This window comes from Ahaetulla prasina, chromosome 3 (assembly GCF_028640845.1).
Source record: "Ahaetulla prasina isolate Xishuangbanna chromosome 3, ASM2864084v1, whole genome shotgun sequence".
NCBI classification, from domain to species: Eukaryota; Metazoa; Chordata; class Lepidosauria; order Squamata; family Colubridae; genus Ahaetulla; species Ahaetulla prasina.
The window spans coordinates 199,795,287-199,817,003 of record NC_080541.1 but is presented as its reverse complement, the minus strand read 5'-3'; the positions used below and the strand labels follow the sequence as shown (position 1 = coordinate 199,817,003).

The following is a 21,717-nucleotide window of genomic DNA, read 5'->3' as shown; positions in this document are numbered from 1 at the left end:
TTCCATTTTCTGCTGTGGAGGTTCTCCCTTTCTTCATTCTTCCTTTTATCAGTAGGAATGACAGATTTCAACATAGCAGGAAATGGGCGAGAAGATTAAAAGTACACAGACCAGTTTAAAAATATCTGGTGTGCTGCGGTAAATGGCTCCACAGAGAGACACGTGTATGTCATTCACAGAGGACTTCACCTCTAATCCAAAAATACCAGAAGGCTACTTCTGATATTTTTACTTACTTTCTGATTCAAATGACTTAACTATCCCTTTGCTACAGGTTGATTTAGCTTAAACAATTACTTCCCATTATTCAAATAATAATAATTATTCTAAGTATGACAGGGCCTACATTATGGAGCTGAAGCCCGCCCCTCCTTATTTAGCTGAGGAGAGTGTTTGAAATGTATTTTTAAGCCAAGCCCTTTAGAATTTCATTGTTCTTGGTTGCTGACTTTGATGCTGTAATTGGTAAATGGGATGTTTGTATTATAATTCAAATCATCTGCCTAGAACAATTGCGATTGAGTAGCATACACATTCAGTAAATAAATATGGCTTTTGTCGTTGAGGCTATGTAAAAACGATCTTATGATACTGCTGTATGTACCATGATTAGTGTGGCATAGTTGACCATAAAATGAGGCAGATGGATTTAGTCCTCAAAGCATGTTGAATTTTTCACTGCTAAAAAATAAACAGGAATGGAACCTATTCCATTTTTTTTTTACATGTATTAAACATTTTCAGGACTAATGAAAAAAAAACTGAATTGACAATACAGGAGATGATAACTTTTTTTTGCCTTCCAGACATGTTAGCTTATAGCTGCCATAATCACTTTGGATAGTGATATCAGTAATTAATTTCACTTTGGAAAGTGAGATGGACAACATGGAAATTTAATAAACAAATAATCATTGCCAGCCAAAGGAATTCTGATTGAAGGCACAAAAAAACTGGGATGATTAGATTCTTTCACGATATGCTTATTAGATTCTTTCATGAAATCTTTGTATCATGCATAGTATAAAAATTTGTGAACATGTCCAGTGGCCATAAGCTTCCACTTTCTACTCTAAAGAGAATAAGTGGGTGGGCATCAGATGCATGCAACGTAATGAGGCTTACCATACATCTTGGTTCCATAGAGCAGCCAAAGCTGGACCAATTTTTGAAAAAACATTCCATAAAAGGCCACATTTCATAAAAAGTGCCAACTTTTCCTATGTAAACCTGCTTTGTCCCAGTTTAATGGCCTGAAAACATGGTTATTTTACTTATTAATGTGCATCCTGCCAAATTAAGACACACACACACACAGAAGGAATTCTGTTTAAATTGCAGAAAAGTACAGCATTAGCTGCCACACATCTGTAACCACTTACCACTTTCTCACTGGAATGCAGAACTCGGAGCTTCCCAAAGCGCACATGGAAAGGTGAACAACGTAAGGAACCATCTGGTTGCCTTACCACAATGACATCAATGCAGCCTGTGAGGGTGGCTGGATTCAGACCCCTGTACAGCTCCTTCACCGTGCCAAACACAGTTTCAGCAATCTGGCCCACATAGTTCATTGTCTGAGTCTAGGAAGAGAAAGAATAACAAACGAAACCCTATTTAAATAAAAAATTAACTGTAGTCACTGAGTTAGATTGTGTCACCCAACAACAGTTTTTGAGGTTAAGAAAAGGTATCCTTTCAGATATTAATGAAACACTAAATGCTCCCATAGCTCACAAATTTGCAAGTTTTCAACATTATTCCATGTCAAAAAAAAAAAACCTTCTCCAGATGTCCTATGCCAAAGTCAACCTCAGATTGTATCTCCCACACATGGATTTTTTTCTCCTGTTCCACTGCTCCGCAACCACCCACAAGGTTCTTGCCTACTCCTTTTATCTTATCCTCTAGCCTGTTAGAGATAAGAATAATTAAAATGGTAAATAAGCAATCTTAGCCAGTTGCCCTCCCCAATATCTTGGCTTGGCTGCTTCCATTCATCCAGAGCAAAGGAGTCACTGTTTGAGCAAATGCAAAGATCAGAGAAGAGAAGCCATTTATCTTTAGTAAAGTTTTGACATGTGCAAATCTGAGACCCCAAATTATAAATATCCTGATTCCTCGTGGTGGATCAGAATAGGAACATTTTGTTCAGTTCATTTTCTAGCTATAACCATTTGTGAGCTGCATCTTAAAATGTTGATTTTGTCATCCTCAGTCTGTATAAATAGATATATTTTTTTAAAAATCTTTTTTAAAAAAACGGTGGTCTCATCGAAGTCAACTTTTTTTCCCTCTAAAATTAAATTAACTAATTAAAATCAATTGATTGGAACAGCTCTGCTTTTTTGGCTGTATTTAAGCACTAAACAGCTGAGAAAGAGCCTTGCTGGAACAAGATTGGCTGGACTAGAAAACCTCCAATGTCCCTTCCAACCCTATTTTTCTATATATACCCGTGATGGTGAACCTATGGCACACGGCCTGGAAGGGGCACACAGAGCCATTTTTCCAGATACACAAGCTGTCACCCAACTCACCTGCAGCTGTGCATGCGCATGCGTCCCAGCTGGTATTTGGGCCTCCGGTGCACATGCATGCAAATCAGGGGACCCAGCTGGTCTCCAGAGCTCTCCTACGCATGGGCGTGAGAGTACTGATGCGCAGCTCATGCATGCGCAAAAGGCATTCAACATATGTATTGTGCATGTGAAAACCACAAACATGCACAGATGGTGCAATTGTGTGCACAGCGCACAGGGCAGCCACGCAAAAACCTGCATGCATGTGCAGATGGTGCAATTGCATGAGCAGCGTAGGGGCTCCTACCCTGTGGAACGAGCTTCCCCCAGGGCTTCTACAACTACCTGACCTTGGGACCTTTCGCCGCGAACTTAAAACTTATTTATTCCGTTTGGCTGGACTGGCTTGATTTTAAATTTTAAATTTTAAATTTTAATTGTGGGTTTTTAATTCTGTAATTTTTATGGGGTGTAATGTTCTGGCTAATTTGAATCAGTTTTTAAAGGGTTGTTTTAATTATGGTGTATGTTTCTGTTTATATTTTATTTGCCTGTTCACCGCCCTGAGTCCTTCGGGAGAAGGGCGGTATACAAATTAAAACATTATTATTATTATTATTATTATTATTATTATTATTATTATTATTATTATTATTATTATTATTATTATTAGCGCACTATGGGGCGCCTGTGCAATAGCTGTGCACACACGCAGGTGGTGTGGTTGCGCACGCAACACATGGTGGGGGGCACGCGAAACCTGTGTGCATGCACAGATGGTGCGGTTGCGCATGCAGCGCATGGGGAGGAGCCACACATTACTGCGGATGGCAGGCACATGTGCAAAGCGCGCAAAGCACATACCTGTTCAGCACTCAGTGAGTAAAAGTTCACCACCACTGTTCTATACTCTAAGATCCTAAACAATAGAAGAGAGTATCTGTAGCTCAGGGTTCAATTGTGGAGTCCTTGGTGTCCCCTGTGCTTAATTGCTTGCTTGCAGTTACCAGATTTGGCAACATCTCTATACTAGAAAGGAGAGAGGTTTGCCTTCTGTTTAGGTACAGTAGCTTGGCCTATTAATGTTGGGAGGGGTGTTGCTTTTTCGTAGCTCCTTGATTAGGTTTTGTTTACTATTTGTCTGACTTGGTACCCTTATTCTTTGATTAGAGCATTACATACTGCTTGTTTGTGTGATGCTAATCATGATATCAATCCCTACTTATCTAGATGTTGATTGATTGCTGGCCAGGAACTTCCTAGAATTTGGAGATTTAGCTTGGTTTTGGATGCTCACATTTCCACAATTGAAACCTTGGTTAAGTATGTCCACATGTTGTAATTAAAGATATTTTATCGTGTCTTCTGACTGTAAGTTGGTGTCATGGATGTGCTCAACTACCAACAGGCATATTTACATAGCATTCAAAAAGTTGATAAGACAGTAAAAAAAGCTTAACAGAAAAGGGAAAAAAAACAAAACAACTCCTTGCTTGCAACCAACATTCAGAAAACAGAAATTAAACACCAGGATCAACAGCAGACAATCATTCCAACAGTATACAACAGCCTAATCAAGGACACCAACACTAATAGGGAAAGCTACTGTTCATAAACAGAGAGCAAATCCCACTCCCTTCCAGCACTGAAGATGTTACGTAGTTGGTAAAGAAACATCTACAAGCAAATAGCCAAGTCAGAGAGCACCAAGGACTCCATGGTTAATCCTAAACATCTGGCCAGGGTTTTTTGTTTGGTTGGTTTTTTGGTTTTTTGCTAATACTCTTCTGGACTTGTGTTTTACCCTGAACAATCCTAATTATTATAAATTTTCATTACAGATGATAAAAAAATTGACATAAACAAATACAAGACAAACAAAGGAGAGGTAGACAAATTTGTACAGTTGGCAGAACAAACTTACCTCTGTGCTTTAGAAAACAAAGAGGTGGATTGGAATATATATTAAATCCACACTTTCATTTCAATTAGCTATGGGATAAGCGTTTAACTTTGTAACAAAGGCATCAGAAATGACAAGGCATTTAGAAGACTGCTTTACAAGAAGATATTGATATTTCTTGGCTACCAGCATGTTAGGCAAACATTCAAATGAACACTTAGTCATTGTTCTTACAGTGAAATTCAAAGCTGTCCCAGACTTATATTCCATCAAAAAGATAGCAATGTAAGAAGAAATCTCTTTCACTTTTACTATCTGTAGTTCTAAAGAAATCCAAATGAGAAAAGCTTTGAACCCATGCTGACTGAGACAAGGCTGTATACCAGCATTTTTCAAACTTGGAAACTTTAATATGTATAGATTTTAACTTTCAGAATTTTCCAGCCAGCATGGGGAATATGTGCTAAATACATTTTGAGGACAGCTAGTTTGGAAGAAAAATAGTGTGGCTTTAAAAATACAAGAAGCAGCATTAATAACCTGACTATACTGATTACATTGCAGAATGCAAAATGCAGCAGCACCCCGAAGAGTGGCCCATGTAACACGACTGTTCTGCAAGCTGCAGTGGCTTCTGGTTTGCTTCTGGGTGCAATTCAAGGTGTTGGTAATCACTTTTAAAGCCGTTCATAGCACACATCCAGGCTACTTGAGGGATTGTCTCATTCTGCTGGGATTGGCGCATCCTACCTGTGCTAGCAAAGGAGACATGCTGCAGGCCCCATTGGCCAGGATATTCTGGCTGGTGGGGTCCAGAGGAAAAGCCTTCTCTGCCATCACTCCTGCCCTTTGGACATCTTGTCCCCACTTACTCCCCAGAATGAAGTTGACTTCAACCAGTGGTGGGATTCAACCGGTGTAACAAACAGTTCACTGATATAGGTCGGTATAGCGCAGGGCAGGCGGGCAGGTCCATCTGATTGTCGGAGTGAACTGGTTCACTCTCAGCTGATCACTGGAGCTAACGGTTCGCCTGAACCAGTCCAAACCTGCTGAATCCCACCCTTGACTTAAACCCAATTGACCTTCTGGCAAAAGCTTAAAGACCTGGCTCTGCCAGCTGGCTTGGGGCTCCAAAGGAGGGGCTTTGTATTGGAAGTGGTCAATAGATTAGTGACAGGTCCCACTTCCCTCCTAATCTTTTAGCTAGGGCTGTGTATTAGATTTTGTATTTCTGTATTTTTGTAGTAGTTTATCTATATAGCTTTATTTTTTTAATATTGTAAGCCGCTCAGAGATCCCCCCCTCCATGGTAAGATGGGTGGCCAATACATTTAATAAACAAACATTATTTTGAAAGGTGAAAATTCAGGTAATCTGTAAGGTCTACTACTGTTAAGGAGCACAATTGACAAAATTGATAAAATGGCAACACATTCAGCAACCAGCATAAGAAATGACAATTAAGACACTGAAGTAGTAGGATAGCCTTGGCTTTTAGGATTAACTATCAAGAGTAAAAGAAATAGCACTCAAGAAATAGCAGTATTTGGTATAGAAGCAATGCAAGCCTTAGAAAAGATATTTGGAAGCTGCCACTTATCTAGTATATATCTACAAAGATCAGAATCATGCAGACAATGATTGTCCCTTCCCTGTACAGAAAAGGAAGATCGATTTTCAAGTAGTTTTAATGCCTTTGAACTTCGGGGTTGGAGAAAACTCCTGAGCATAATATGGGTATCTAAGACAAAAACAAATCAATACAGAGGTCTCATTCAAGGCACAAATGACCAAGGTCAAATTACCGCATTTTAGAAATATATTGTGAAGACCATATTCTTGTTCATAATGCTGGGAAAGATAGAAGGGAAGACAAGAAAAGGATGGCTAGAAACAAGGTACCTGGACTCAGTTATTGCAACCAGAAGTACACCATTGAAGATGTGAAGTGCCATTTTGGGAGGAAGCTCATCCTGGAGAAGCTGTATCTATGTGGTTAAAATCAGCACCAGCTTGTCAACCTATCTTCTGCAACAGATGGTGAGAGCAAGTACAGAATTCTTCCAGCCATAACAATTCAACCTATCTTCTGCAACAGATGGTGAGAGCAAGTACAGAATTCTTCCAGCCATAACAATTCTGGGAAGTGATACACTGGAGCCTCTGAAGCTGATTGTCCATAGTTGATTTAGGATATCAGCATACCTCCTGTATCTCTCAACAGAATCATCTGAATTATCCACCTCTTTTCTACTCCTATTCCACCTTCAAGTCCAGGCATGTAGTTTTCTACTCCCTCAAAAAAATCCAAAAGTGCATGTGTGGATCTAATGTAGTAAGAGTTAAGCTGCTGGACTGGACTTTTGTAGGTTCTCAAGTCATGAAAGCTCAAAGAGAGATTTTGGGCCAGTCAATATCTATCAGCCTAATCTACTACACAGGGCTGTTGCAGAGATAAAACTGGAAGAGGGAATGCTGTTGAGACATCTGATCTTCTAGAGCAGGGGTGTCAAACTCAAGATCCGTGGGTTGGATCTTATTAGATCTTAGAGCTTATTAGAGCTTAGATCTGGCCTGCCCTGGAAACTGTGAAGGACTGGCCTGCGGTGCCCCTGCCAATGAAAATGGAGCTAGGAAGAGCCACGTTTGGCCCTCCCGGGCTCTATTTTCAATGGCAGAGGGCTACAGGATATCGAGCTGGCCATGCTCACCCCAGCCATGTCCACTCGCCCTCTCCCTCAGGTCAAACACAACTCTGATGTGGCCCTTAATGAAATCTAGTTTGACACCTCTGTTCTAGAGGAAACCCTAATGCAAATAAATAAATATATATATATATATATATATATATATATATATAGGTCTTTGGTTGTTCGGGTTTTCTCCCGTGTAAAATTGGAAGTGTCTTGGCGACGTTTCGACGAAGTCTCATTCGTCATCTTCAGGCTTCAGCTTCGTGCTTCTGGGAGCAATGTGTGATCGCAGCTATTTCACATTGCACCCAGAAGCACGGTTGAAGCCTGAAGATGACGATTGAGACTTCGTCAAACGTCACCAAGACACTTCCAATTTTACACGGGAGAAAACCCGAACAACCAAAGACCTATATACAAACACCCGTGAAAACCTCAGAAAACAAATATATATATATATATATACGTGTGTGTAGGTCTTTGGTTATTCGGGTTTTCTCCCGCGTAAAATTGGAAGTGTCTTGGCGACGTTTCGACGAAGTCTCATTCCAACAGAATAATCAGAGAATCCATTGAGATAGAAAAACGCCCACACAGCATGAACAAACGAGATGATACCTCCCGCCTACCAACCATTTGGAAACCCGCCCTTATTGACAAACGAGTCCCTAACATGAGAAATGACACCAGACCCACACTCACGAGGTCCACACAGGATGTTGGATGTCCACACAGGATGTTGGATGTCCACACAGGAGCTCTGTTGGAGCTCCTACGCTCTGGAATGAACTTCCCCCCAGTTTACGTCAATTGCCTGATCTTCGGACCTTTCGGCGTGAGCTGAAAACGCACCTATTTATTCAAGCGGGACTGGATTGAAATTTTATTGGGGTATTTATGTTTTAAGATTTTAAATGGTTTTAAAATTTCGGCCACATTATAATATTTCTTTTTAACCTTTTTTTAATGTTTATATATTGAATTTTTACTTGGCTGTACACCGCCCTGAGTCCTCCGGGAGAAGGGCGGTATAAAAATCGAAATAAATAAATAAATAAATAAATAAATAAAATGTCACCACCACACATCCACCCAGAAAGCAGACCCAAACCCACACTGATCATGAAGCACGACCAAGGATCAGAAGCCAGACCGCAGCTGCAAAATTAGCCATTTCAAACCCCTCCAATCCATACATGCAGCAGACTGACACCCACTATGAAAATGTAGCACGACCACGAACACGAAGCCAAACAACAGCAATGCAGCTCACCAGCTCAAATCCCCCTGCAACTCAGACTAATCTGAGCACAACCAAGCCCCCATCCAAATAGGACACATCCCCAGCCAATCAGAGCACAAAAAAACCCCATCCAATCAGAGCACAGCCAAGCTCCCATCCAATCAGTTCAAACCCCCACTAGCAATTAAAAAGGAAGAAACAGCTGCAATCACACATTGCTCCCAGAAGCACGAAGCTGAAGCCTGAAGATGACGATTGAGACTTCGTCGAAACGTCACCAAGACACTTCCAATTTTACGCGGGAGAAAACCCGAATAACCAAAGACATATATATATATATATATATATATATATATATATATATATATATATATATATATATATATATATATATATATATATATATCTTTTTTGAGAAGATAGATGTAGTTAAGTACCTTTAGCCTGAGGAGATGGCAGGAATAGAAGTCAATACAAATATAACCATTACAGAGGAAAACTGATACAAAACAAAACCACTGCCAATTAATAGGAAAAGAACTTGATAAACAACCAACTTCTAATTAATGGTCCATAATAGCAACTTAATAGTGAAGTAGGGATTCAGGGAGGCTGATCATTCTGATGAGTAACAGAACAGCATCCAATCTCCATTCACAATTATAAAAACTATCAGTGAGAATAAAACATGGCTTTATGCTCTTCCTATTCCATTCAACTGTTATTTGTTTTATCAAGAGGAGGTTTGGGATTGTGTCACTCTACTGTTTCTATCTATAGTCTCAACAGCCTTAGCATAAGTGACTCTGATGAGTTGGGAGGAAGAGAAGTACAGCTAGATCACATCAGACTGGGAGAGGCTGTTTTAAAGGAAGTGGAAGAGTCCGTTTAAGGATATTGTTAATATTTTAATGACACAACAGCCTTCACCATTTAAATCTGGTTCTTGGTCTCCCAGCAAAGCAATAAATTGCCGTTAAATTTGCCTTACCAAAAGTAAAACACTCAACCTAGTTAAATATAAAATAAGACAGTCCAAATCAATGGTATTTTTCAAGAATTAATGTGCAGTAAAATCATCTAAAGCATCTCTAATTTGAGTCAATACAGTCACTATGTAACAAATTTGGTGGTTAAATATTTTATAAGATTCCCACTTTGTAAGGAGGCTCGGCTTGTTTTAGGACTCCTTGGTCAGTGTGTATTTGAATTCTTGAGTTTTTTGCTTTATTGATAGCATTTTTATTGTTTTACTTGATTGCTTTTAACTGCTCAGGGTTTGTATATAAAATGGGCAGCCACATCAATTTTCTAAAATTAAAATATTTTCTTTCTGGCCTTCAGGTAACTGCTAACAAAACAGCATTAATAAGGAAACAATATCTCAAGATTTGTCTCCGTCCTGTACCATTTTTATTATGGAAAATAACCACAGATATTTCACAATATCCTGTGTGTTAACTAGTTTGCAATTGTCAGTTGCATGTTAATTATGAAATACAGGATGTGATCTAAGGTCATTCCAACATTATTCCATAATATTTTAAAATATCACCAATACGTCATGTATAAAAGAGAGTAGCCCAAACAAGGAATGTTGCAGATTCCAAAATCAAACTGCATTAAACTGATCAGCCTTTAATCATGTTCAGTAGCTACTGCCAAACCGTTCTTAATACACAAACACAGAGACAAAACCAGTTGGTTTCCATTTCCAAGAAATTCCATCATGGAAGTTTGCCCAATTTCATTAAATATTGTAACTAGAAAAATTTAGCAGAAAAGTTTACCGGTAATCTCCGGATTACAAGTGTTCCCTTAGCAAACGTTCGAAGTTATGTGATAAGCGCTCCCTAGGGTTTGCAAACAAGGCCCGAAACTACAAATCTAGCAGCACCACAGCAGTTGTATTCCCTTAGAGGCTCTGCAACGTTCATCCTGCACATTGCCAGCTGAAACGGAGCTTCTGAAAGGCAGATCCACCCCTCAGAAGTCCTGTTCGGGTGTCCAGAGACCTCCCCTGGCCCATTGTTGGCAAAAATGGAGCTTCCAGGAACCAGATCTGGTCCTCCGAGGCTCCGTTCGGCCCTCTTCAGGCCTCCCCCCAGCCTTGCAAGCCAAAATGGAGCTTCCAGGGGCAGGATCTTGAGGACTACCTGTATATTTGATTAGTTCTTGAATAGGAGACAACCCCCCCCCCCAGCCCCCAGGAAATTCATAGGTTTAGGGAGATCGGAAAAACATCCCAAAGAGGAGCAATGGCCAATCTTTTACATGGTTGCTGCCAAAAAGCAACAAGGATGCATCTATATAGTTACTAGGACTCAACTTGAAGGAGATGTTTAGCTACAGTGATATGTAGACTAACTTGTACAACTATATAAAGACAGATATATTATAGCATCAAGATATTTAACTTTTTAAAGACACCTCGTTTATGATGGGACTAGACACTCAAAAAATTGGAGAATGTATAATATCTTAAAATGCAATACATATACACACTGCAAAGGTTAGAAAATGCTTGCAGGCCTACAGTGACAAGTAGGCATGCATTGTACAATAACACAAAGCTTTAACTGTTGTGGATCATAGTCAAAAGTTGAACATTTCTTCACACACAGTATGACCAGGGCAGCTTGCCTTCTTCCACAGAGAGAAACCCACCTTTACCATGCAATTAATGACTGGTTTTATTCTCCAGAATCTGGGACCTGATATTCTTATGAGTCTTAATATTCCAGAAAGACTATGATTCCCCCTCCAGAATTCAATGGAGAAAGAAGCTCCAAATCTTTGGTTTTTATATCCTATGAGCAAATTATGAAAGTGAAAAAATTGGATAATGACAACCTCAGAGAACACATAGATCAGAGTGCAGATGAGACCATTGAAACAGTAATAGAATACATCTTCCTGAGTTCTAAAATGGACCAATGTGGTGACAGCAGCCCTCTTCTCTGTTTAATTGGCAGTTCTGCAGGCAAGCTCACAGCACAGAAGTTATCAGAGATTACAATTCTCCTTTCTGCATTACTAAGCAGCCTATAGTGTTTAATAGTTTTAAAAGAGACCTTTAAATTGTGTACATGCGAGCATCAGTTCTGAGTTTTTCCATTATGTTTTATTCCATGTTGAACATAGGAGAGACTCTAGCTATGTATCTGCAGCAAAATGTAGCAAAAGGGACTTGCTTCTCCCAGTTTGAAGATATCCACCTACTGATAAATTAAGCTGCTTTAAAAAGATAAAACTGTTGTAGAAAAGATAAAACCTACGGATAGTGGATATTTATTTATTTATTTATTTATTTATTTATTTATTTATTTATTTAATTTCTATAGATTTCCCCAGACCTGAAAAAATTTAAGATGATGATCAGATCCGCGGTGTGGCTCAGGCTGTAAGAAGCCTGTTATTAAACACAGCTGCCTGCAATTACTGCAGGTTCTAGTCCCACCAGGCCCAAGGTTGACTCAGCCTTCCATCCTTTATAAGGTAGGTAAAATAAGGACCCAGATTGTTGAGGGGGCAATAAGTTGACTTTGTATATAAATATACAAATAGAATGAGACTATTGCCTTACACAATGTAAGCCGCCCTGAGTCTTCGGAGAAGGGTGGGATATAAATGTAAAAAAAAAAAAAGATCTCAGGATACCTCATTAAAAGTTAAAAAGCATAGATCGCTCTCCAAAAAGACCTTCCGCCGCAAGCTTAAAACATACTTATTTATCTGCGCAGGACTGAGTTAGGTTTTAAATTTACGGGTTTTAAATTGGGTTTTATTTTTATATTTTTTAGTTATTGGGCTTTTAGAATAAGTTTTTTAATTGTTTTTTATGCTGTATTTATGTGTTTTTAAGTGCCTGTTAACCGCCCTGAGTCCCTCGGGAGATAGGGCGGTATACAAATATGATTAAATAAATAATAAATAAATAAATAAATAAATAACAGAAAAGTAAAGCATGAAGAGAACATATAAGCAAATGAAAAGTTTAGCTTTTGTTGCTATACTGAATAGGAGGTGAAAGGAGGGGACAATAGCAGATTCCATTGGAATGAGCAGAGAAAGCTATCTTAAACTATTTTATGGTTTATATGTCATGATAGCATAGTAATTCTTCCCTTAATAAGCTTTCGGATGAAGTAAATTTCCAGTTTGCTCAAGCTATGAGATCATATCATATTAATACATTATCCGTTTCAGAGTTATGAAGCTTAACTGGACTTTAGAATCTTTCCCAGTTATCAAAGTTCAACTGTGAAAGTATCAAGAAGTCCAATATTTGAACTGCAAAAAATAGGCGAATATATTTACATTTGAAAGGAGAAATGTTTTCTAGAACAGGGGTCTCCAACCTTGGTCCCTTTAAGACTTGTGGACTTCAACTCCCAGAGAGCTTTGCTGGCTGAGGAACTCTGGGAGTTGAAGTCCACAAGTCTTAAAGGGACCAAGGTTGGAGACCCCTGTTCTAAAAGGCTTAAGTTCTTTCCCCCCCCCCTCCTCTCTCTTGTCTCTTTTTTAAAGATTAAAGCAGCCTGTTGAAAATTTCCCCCTCCTCAACAAAGCACACACCTGCAGGAATATTTCAACATGAAAATCCTCATGTATTCAGCAATGACAGTTCTCTAAGGATATTTCCTTACAAAAATACTTACCATCATCATCAACAAAGGAAAGCAACTTATTTCCTATACAGGAAATTTAAAAAGTAGGCTTTTTAGAGTAGACCAATATAATAACAACAACAATAATAACAATAAAGCAATAATGCCATGAGAGTGAAGATACAAAAATCCACTGACCATCCAAACTGCCAACCTTGCAACAAAATTGCAGACACTGATTACAAACAAACTGATTAATAGACACGACCAAGTTGCTAAATTAATCCACTGGTCATTATGTAAAAATACGATTTACCTGTAACTGAAAAATAATGGGAACATAAAGTGGAAAAAGTTGTCAAAATAAGAAGGTGAAGATCTTATGGGACTTTCGAATAGAGACGGATTGTCATTTGAAACACAACATGCCAGATATCACAGTTGTCGAAAACCGAAACGTACAATTTATTGATATCGCTATACCAGGAGATGCCAGAATCGAAGAAAAAGAAGTGGGGAAAAATCACAAAATATCACAACCTGGCCATCGAAACTACGTGATTGTGGATGAAACATGTAATAGTGATACTCATTGTCATCGGGGCACTTGGTACCATGTCCAAGAATTTTACAAAACACATCAAGAAATTGCAGCTTCCTGCAGTAACACCAATGGAACTGCAAAAAACTGTGCCACTCGGATCATTGTGTATTTTAAGAAGATACTTGGTTGATACCTAGGACGCTGGCAGCAACCCGTATCAGCAATTAGCACCAGTCAATGGTATTTGTGACACATTTTTAAATGTCCAGTTGACTGAGTTTCATGTTTAATGAAAAGAAATAATAATAATAATGATGATAATGATGATGACTTGAAAAAGTCACCAGATATCAAGATTTGAGAATCGAATTGCAGAGACTCTGGCATAAACTAGTGCAGGTGGTTCCAGTGGTACTCAGCACACTGGGAGCTGTGCCTAAAGACCTAGGCAAGCACTTAAAAGCAATTGGCACTGACAAGATCACCATTGGTTAACTGCAGAAGGCCACCTTACTGGGATCTGCTCGCATAATTCGCCGATACATCACGCAGTCCTAAATGCTTGGGAAGTGTTCAACTTGTGATCTGTGATATGAAATCCAGCATAGTTATCTCGTTTGCTGTGTATACTGTCATTTTGTGTAAATAAAATAATAATAATAATATCTGTGAGATACAAAGCATATTTTTCCTATGCAAAGAAACACTTGGAAAATGGAATATATTTTATCAAATACCTTGGTTAGCAATTACATGTATGTTTCCACCACTTGCATTCTCAGGCTTTTTTCAGCCAAGATCATGAGGGTACAGCTTGCCTTTCTTCACCCATGAAAGGATATTCCTTACCACTGGGGAAACCTTTTTGGATGATGGATAAGATACATATCATACTGAATGTTGGAGACCATATGTAATAGGGATATGGGGAAGATAGATGCATTTATCAAATCAAAGCATCATTTCTCCTCTACTACTAATCTACTCTCCCCTCTTATCCAGTTATTTAAGACTGAAAAGTGGGAGCAGCTGGAAAGATAATAACTGAGTTGAAACTGACATTAATATTTTATGGGGAAAGATAACCTACAACAAGATAAAAAAGACTTGGCAGGAAAGAACCTGAACAAGGCGATTTAGCAAGGTTTAGATATCAGAGCACAACTTAGTTCCCCCACCCACTCAAAAAAAACCTGTGTAACAGTCCAGGATGTATAACTAAGAAAGGGGTAAGAGTAACAAATCCATTTCATTGGATACTATTTAAATTTCTGTAATAATTACATATATACTAAGGCAGAAAAATAAATTTAAAAACAGAAGATTAGCAGGACTCGGTGAAACGACAGAGTCTGTTATTTTATTAAAACCTATCCTGTCAGGAGAAACAACATAGCTATAATCTTACCATCTCACTTCATCCTCACAACCGCTGGATAAAGTTGAAAAATAGAGGGCCAAGGTCCCAAATCTTTGGGTCAATCACTAATTTGGAGACCTTACAGTGAAAGGTGGAAGAAGGGTAGCCAGCTGTTGCTTCTTGTAATGCATGGTGAACAGAAGGATGCAAGCTTTGTCAGGCCAAGAATTATACAGGACTTTTAAGTAGCATGAGGGAGAGAGGCAGGCACAAAAAAAAGCCCAGCCATGTGGGAATTTTTGTGTGTGTGTGTGTAAGCTACAAATTAAAACTGATTTCATCTAGATTTAAATAGCATTACATTAAATATATTAGAACTCTCCTACATGGATTTAATATTTACCCTTTTATTACATTAAAACAAACTCATTAGGACACTTGGAGAGACTCAGGTTTTACCAGCTTGATTTATACAAATAAGCAGTAATTGAATTATTGGGGAAGTTCATTAGTTAAATCTATTTCTTATAGAGTGAAGCATTGTCTTCCATAATAAATTGTAAAATGCCTTATTGAATTGTATCTTACCATAAATTTTGTAAAAGAAGGCTAACAAGGTAGCACTTGCTCACATATATTGAATACAAGCAAATAAAAGAATGCACAAGCTACACTATTTTTACCACACAACTTAGACAATACAGTGAAATGTTTTCTCTTTAAAACAAGACTTGCTGCTCAGCTAATGCACCTCACTAAAAAGATTCCTCTTTTTCCAAAGCAATCACTAGCAATGTAAATTAAAAAAATAGGCAGTAATACTCCCCAATTGCTACCAAATGATACAGGTATTAAAATGGTTACAGTTTAGTAACTCACTCCCAGTATTTGCCATTCAGCTCATCTTACCTGGAGTAGTTAACCCAACCTCAGCAATTTGTGGACTTTGAAAGAAGCACGAGACTGAATTCAACAGGTAACTAAGTACAATACTGCTCCACCCACTTCAGCCCGATACTTCCTGTTTTCCTCATACCTGAGCAGGTGGGAGGAGTCTATACAACAAACATCACTAGTGTGTTGCAATCAGAGCTTCTGGAATAGTCAGAAACCTTCTCAGGCTTTCTTTCGTCATAAACCTACCTGACTGCATACATTTCAGCTTGCTGTCACTTTAATTCACTTTGTTCTGCTCTTTTCATGCATAAGGTAATGATCAGACCTGAACTGGTAGGAAGGGGTTCTGTATTGTTCAAATGACTATTGATTGGTAATAGTTTTAGCAATGCAGTTTTAAGAAACAGGATTTTCTAACTAAATAAAAAGTAAGCAGCTTAAAATTTTCACCAGTGATAGAAAATAGGCTTTCAGCCATTAGATGGCCTTGAATATTGTTTTTAGCAAAAAAAAGTGCAATTTGTTCAGATTTACTTTTAAAAACAACTCTCACTTGAGTTCATTGGGGGACGAGCTTCCTTATAAACAGGACAGGGTTGTTGCCAAAGTATTGAGGAAAAAACTTTAAATCTTTGGGAATCATATTGTGTATGACATATTTGTATGTGGGGAAATGAAAGAATCATGTTTGTATAATATTAAAAATGAAAGATAAAAATGAAAGATAAAAACTGTTTTTTATCTTTGGAAAGTTTACAGCTGTAAAAAGCATTGTGCTGAACCAGAAACCTTGACTTAAAAGCAGAAATGGCTGAGATGGCATTGGGATATGGCCTTCACCACATCTCCTGTTTAGTCTAAATTAGTGTTTCTCAACCTTGAGAACTTTAAGGCATCTGGGTTTCAACTCCAAGAATTCTCCAGCCAGCATGGAGGGAATGGAATTCCTGGGAGTTGAAGTCTAAACATCTTAAATTTTTCAAGGTTGAGAAACTTTGGTCTAAATTCAAAATACCAATATTCCCTTACTCCATGCTAGAAGATAAACTCTCCCAGCAGTATCATACAGCTGTTAAATAAGAGGGATAAGTGTTGAGTCTGAGGCAGACCACAACATAGGCACCAAGTACAACCCTCACACATGCCTTAACTGGAACTGTCCCTTCAAGGAGAACCCTTGCAAAACACTGCTTGTCACTCTTGATCCTTGGAAACAGTTGAGTAGAATGTGTTGTGTCGATCCATATAGGAAAAAAGCATCCATATATACTCATAGAGAAGCTGAGAATGTTAGATGCCACAATGCACCTAATAGCAATAGCAATTAGACTTATATACCACTCAGTGGTGGGTTTCAAACTTTTTTACTACCCGTTCTGTGGGTGTGGCTTGGTGGGCATGGCTTGGTGGGTGTGGCTTGGTGGGCATGGCAGGAGAAGGTTACTGCAAAATCCCCATTTCCTCCCAATCAGCTGGGACTTGGGAGGCAGAGAATAGATGGGGGCGGGGCCAGTCAGAATTTTTACTACCAGTTCTCCGAATTACTCAAAATTTCTGCTATCGGTTCTCCAGAACTGGTCAGAACCTGCTGAAACCCACCTCTGATACGGCTTCATAGTGCTTTTACAGCCTTCTCTAAGTGGTTTACAGAGTCAGCATATCTTCCCCAACAATCTGGGTCCTCATTTTACCCACCTCAGAAAGATGGAAGTCTGAGTCAACCTTAAACTGGTGAGATTTGATCTACTGAACTGCAGCTAGCAGTCAGCTGAAGTAGACTGCAGTACTGCACTCTAACCACTGTGCCACCTAAACAGCCTATCCATGCATATATACTTTTTAAAGTACCATGTTTCCCATATATACTTGTGGATCAGTTCATCCGCTGAAAAGCAAACCAAATGTGGGTTGGTTTATCTGCGGGCACATTTTTCATATTATTTTGCAGGGATCTCCAAACTTGGCAACTGTCAGACTTGTGGACTTTAATTTCCAGAATTCCTAAACCAGCATGGGGCCAGTATTATTTGGCCAGGTTTCCCACACCTGAGTATGGGTGTGTAGTAGACTTATTCCTCTAAATATGGTGATCATAATAGTTGGACTTAATGATATCATGTCCAACACATGGGATTTAAAGTTTTATTTATTTTTCAGTGTAACATACCATATAATTTGGCATATAATTTTTCCAATATACTATGTACCACATTGTATATAGAAGACAGTGCTTCATCGTGGCTGCCATCTTGACTTCTTTGACTATCTCCTGTGAAGCATAATAAATAATAAATTCTTGAATTTTAAAATAAATAGATGCCTTTAAAGGATTGCACATTCATTTTGGTCATGTTTATTCAAAAGCAAGCCCGGTTTACTCAATGAAATGCCTCTCTCCTTTAAACATTTTTATTCACATAAAATGGCTCTGCAGCCAGAATGATTTGCAAGCTATACAGCAGTTTTTCTCAACCTTGGCAACTTTAAGATGTGTGAACTTCAACTCCCAGAATTCCCCAGCCAGCATTGCATTCTGGGAATTGATGTCCATGCAATTGAGAAATATTACTATAAAGGGGGTGGGAAGCATATTTGGGTATTTTATTGCTCTTTCCTAGTCAGACTCTTTCTATTACTCCCTTGTATTTTGTGCCTTTAATATGTTGAAAATTCTGTTTCTTCCAACAGATTTTCTTGCTGTGAAGAAAACAAAATCTGGGTGTAGCAGAAGCAAAATATAGCTTGGCTACCAATGTATCTTGCTGAGGTCTGGACACTTTATGAAGTTCTACCATGTGGTGACAGTCTGCCATGAACTATGAAGAGGGTGGATGGAAGGAGGGGTTGATTGGGGGAAAGCGAAAGTTAGTGCTGCTTGGGGAAAGCGAGAGGAAATACAGTATAACCCTCCCCCTCCCAGATGCTGCTTGCTGTATCAAGGTCACTCTGCGAGAGTAGAAGAACACAGCTGCCTATCAACCTATGCCCTACATACCCAAACATTTTGCTTGAACCTGGTTGCTGGGGAGGGGCAATGATGGGAGGCAGCTAAGAGAGGAAAAAGTTGAACTTAGGGATTTTGGCGTGCGATTCTCAATTCTGGCTATGCACTATTGCAATGCATTTGACTTCTAATAAAACTACACCTTTCTCAACAAGGATCGTTTCTCTTTAGGGGTTTAAGCTGCAGCAGTAAAAAGCAGCTGCTGTTGCTGCTAAATATTTAGCCCCCAAAGAGAAAGGATTTCACCACAAGATGGCAATAACTCATCTGTATTTAGCTCCTTGGCTCCATTTGTTAATCCTATTTGTTCTAGGTTCTCTATCTCCATGTTCAGATAAATGGATTCAATATAAAACAAATATGCTGCAGACAGACATAGGGTGAGTTCATGCTAAGCCATAATATGAGTTGTTTGTGGCTTAGCATTTGTGTGAACTTAACTAGTGATCATATTTTTTGCATATTATCTTTACCCACTTTATAAATCAAACAAAAATATTAAGAGTGTATTCATAGAACAAATTACTATTGTAACATCTTAACAATGGTTTATTGAATGAAATGAATAAAATGAGATTAACTAAGTCTAAACTGCAAGCTATGTTTTACAAACCATACTGCATTTGAAGGGCAATAGACAAAATGTAGACTTTTTATAACTTTTTGAATAATGGTGCTAATTATATTAGGAATGTAACTCATTCCCCCAAAAAATACATTGAATTAATTTTCAAATTTCTCCCTCAAAAGGATGTCCCTGTTCCATTAGTTAAATGGGAAGTAACTGTGAAATGAATAATACAATTCAAGGAGAAAATTAGGTAAAAGTAAACATTTTTCTATACCATTCCTAATTTATTACAATATTGCTCAGAGGTCCAAGTTCAGTTCAGTTCTATTTATTCTCAAGGAAAGGAGCATAGGATTGTAGTTTGTCACATCTAAATGTAATCAATGATGAATTTCTGTTTGAACTCAAAACTCACCATGGACTTTGCTCTTTCAAATAGCAAGTGTAGCCAATCCCAGATAATATTTTATTGTGATAAGATTTCAAAATACATATTAATCATTTTCTGCTTATGAAAATTTTCAGAATTCAAAGATCCCTGTTTTTCCATATTTTTGACTCCCTTAAATGTATTCCAATTTTTCCTAAATATATTGCTCCATGTCATCTATGGTACATTGTCCTAAAAACACAGAGGCCTTCTCTAATATTAATTGACATATCTGTTCTTAATTTTCAAGTGCCTGTTTTAAAACCTCCCCCATCTATTTGCATATCCCAAAAATTAAATGCATATGTATAAATAAAGGATTGGAATTGGATGACCATGGAATAATGCATTTTACTGGTATCTTGAAGAGAACATTCAACGTGAAATACTATAAGAGCCAACCATAATGTCACAAAACAAGGTACAGATGCACAAAGCAACTCATTCCATACATCCACTCCTTGTTTCTGAACAAGTACAATTGACACCACATTTGATGGTGATGGATTTAAAATGACTTATGAGGTGTGTCTTGATGTGTAATCATCTGGATTAACGTCACATTTTCTTCTGACTCTGCCTGTTTTTCTTCCAAATAGAAAGGCCAAAACAAACAAGGGATATTATAGTAGCCGTCCTCAAGTCTGAACTTGAATTTTCATAATTCCAGACCATCAAGACAGATTAGAGAAAGATGACTTATCATTTGTTAGATTTATATTCCACCTTAAAGAAGCTGTGTAACCTCCAACAATTTTTTTTCGCTACAACCTCCTTGTGAGAAAGTTGGATTGAGACAGTGATTGGTCTAAAGTCTACCACTGAGTTTTATGGCTAAAACTGGGTTTAAACACAGGGAGGGTGGGCAATAGTACATCTGAGAAGTCCTTGAACTTCAATGAACTGAAAGTTTTATCTACTTGGGTAATGAAACATCTGCAAGAAAACAATGAAGCTCAGAGAGCACCACTGTCTCCACAATTCAACCCTGATCTACAAATATCCTATTAATAGCACATTATTCTGTACTGTTACCAAGAAAGCAATATTGTTGTGTCTATGTAATCATCAAGAGTTTTGCTTAACTCTCAGCTATTAATTCCCAAATATACAATATCTTTCTGCTTCAAGCCTAGATTGATCTATCCACACTGGCACAATGCCTAAGGCCCATGCAAATCTTTAATTTTGTTTAATCACAAAGAAGAAAAATAAGATAAATTTACTTAATTCCATGCCTTTTAGTAAATATTTATTTACCAATAAAGGAGAATATCTGTAGCACAGGGTTGAAATGAGGGGTCCCTGGCGCTCTCTGAGCTTGCTTGTTTTCTTGCAGACATTTCATTACCCAAACTAGGTTGCTAGCACTTAGTAATGAAACTAGGTTGCTAGTTAGTTTGAGTAATGAAACATCTGCAAAAAAACAAAGTTCAGAGAACATCAAGGACCCCTCAAATATTTATTTTCATACCATTTATCAACAACAACAAAAACTGACAAGAAAGATACAAACTTTGAACATTAAACCAACAATCTTATTTGTAATCTATAGGCAAAGTATGAATACTAAGACTTAGTAACCTTGATGATACATGATAGACATCATTAATCATCACCAATGGGAGATTATTACAAAATAATACATATTTTACTAACTTTTCCCAACTTCTCTGTCTAAATACAAAAAAATTTGAACATCATGTGAAATGTAATTTTTAATGCTATTATTTTTATGGAAGGAGAGACCCAAAGTCATCATGCAATTCTGCTTCCAACATTAAAAACTAGAGTGAACAGGAATTTGACAGGGGGGTTCAACTAAGGACAGGGAAGATGCATAAGAGAAAGAAGAAAAAAGAAAGGGGATAAAAAATTGCTGACTGATTGCTGCTGGTTGCTTCCTGAGAGTTGCTGATTACCCATTGTGTGTGATT

At 38.1% G+C, this 21,717-nt stretch overlaps 1 protein-coding gene across 6 annotated transcripts in view; it reads right to left on the bottom strand.

Annotated features, from left to right (window-relative positions):
* LPIN3 (lipin 3) overlaps positions 1 to 21,717 on the bottom strand; it is a 69,625-nt gene that overhangs the window by 31,796 nt on the left and 16,112 nt on the right. For 3 of the 6 annotated variants that reach the window (XM_058175774.1, XM_058175777.1, XM_058175776.1), the window contains exons 1-2: positions 15,788 to 15,905; positions 1,383 to 1,583 (exon numbers count right to left, since the gene is read on the bottom strand). In XM_058175774.1, coding sequence (XP_058031757.1) covers positions 1,383 to 1,574 — 192 coding nt within the window. In that variant the 5' untranslated portion in view covers positions 1,575 to 1,583; positions 15,788 to 15,905. Of the gene's footprint in view, positions 1 to 1,382; positions 1,584 to 14,255; positions 14,380 to 15,787; positions 15,906 to 21,717 lie in introns of those variants that run through there. The other 3 variants (XM_058175772.1, XM_058175775.1, XM_058175773.1) reach the window with 2 other exon arrangements.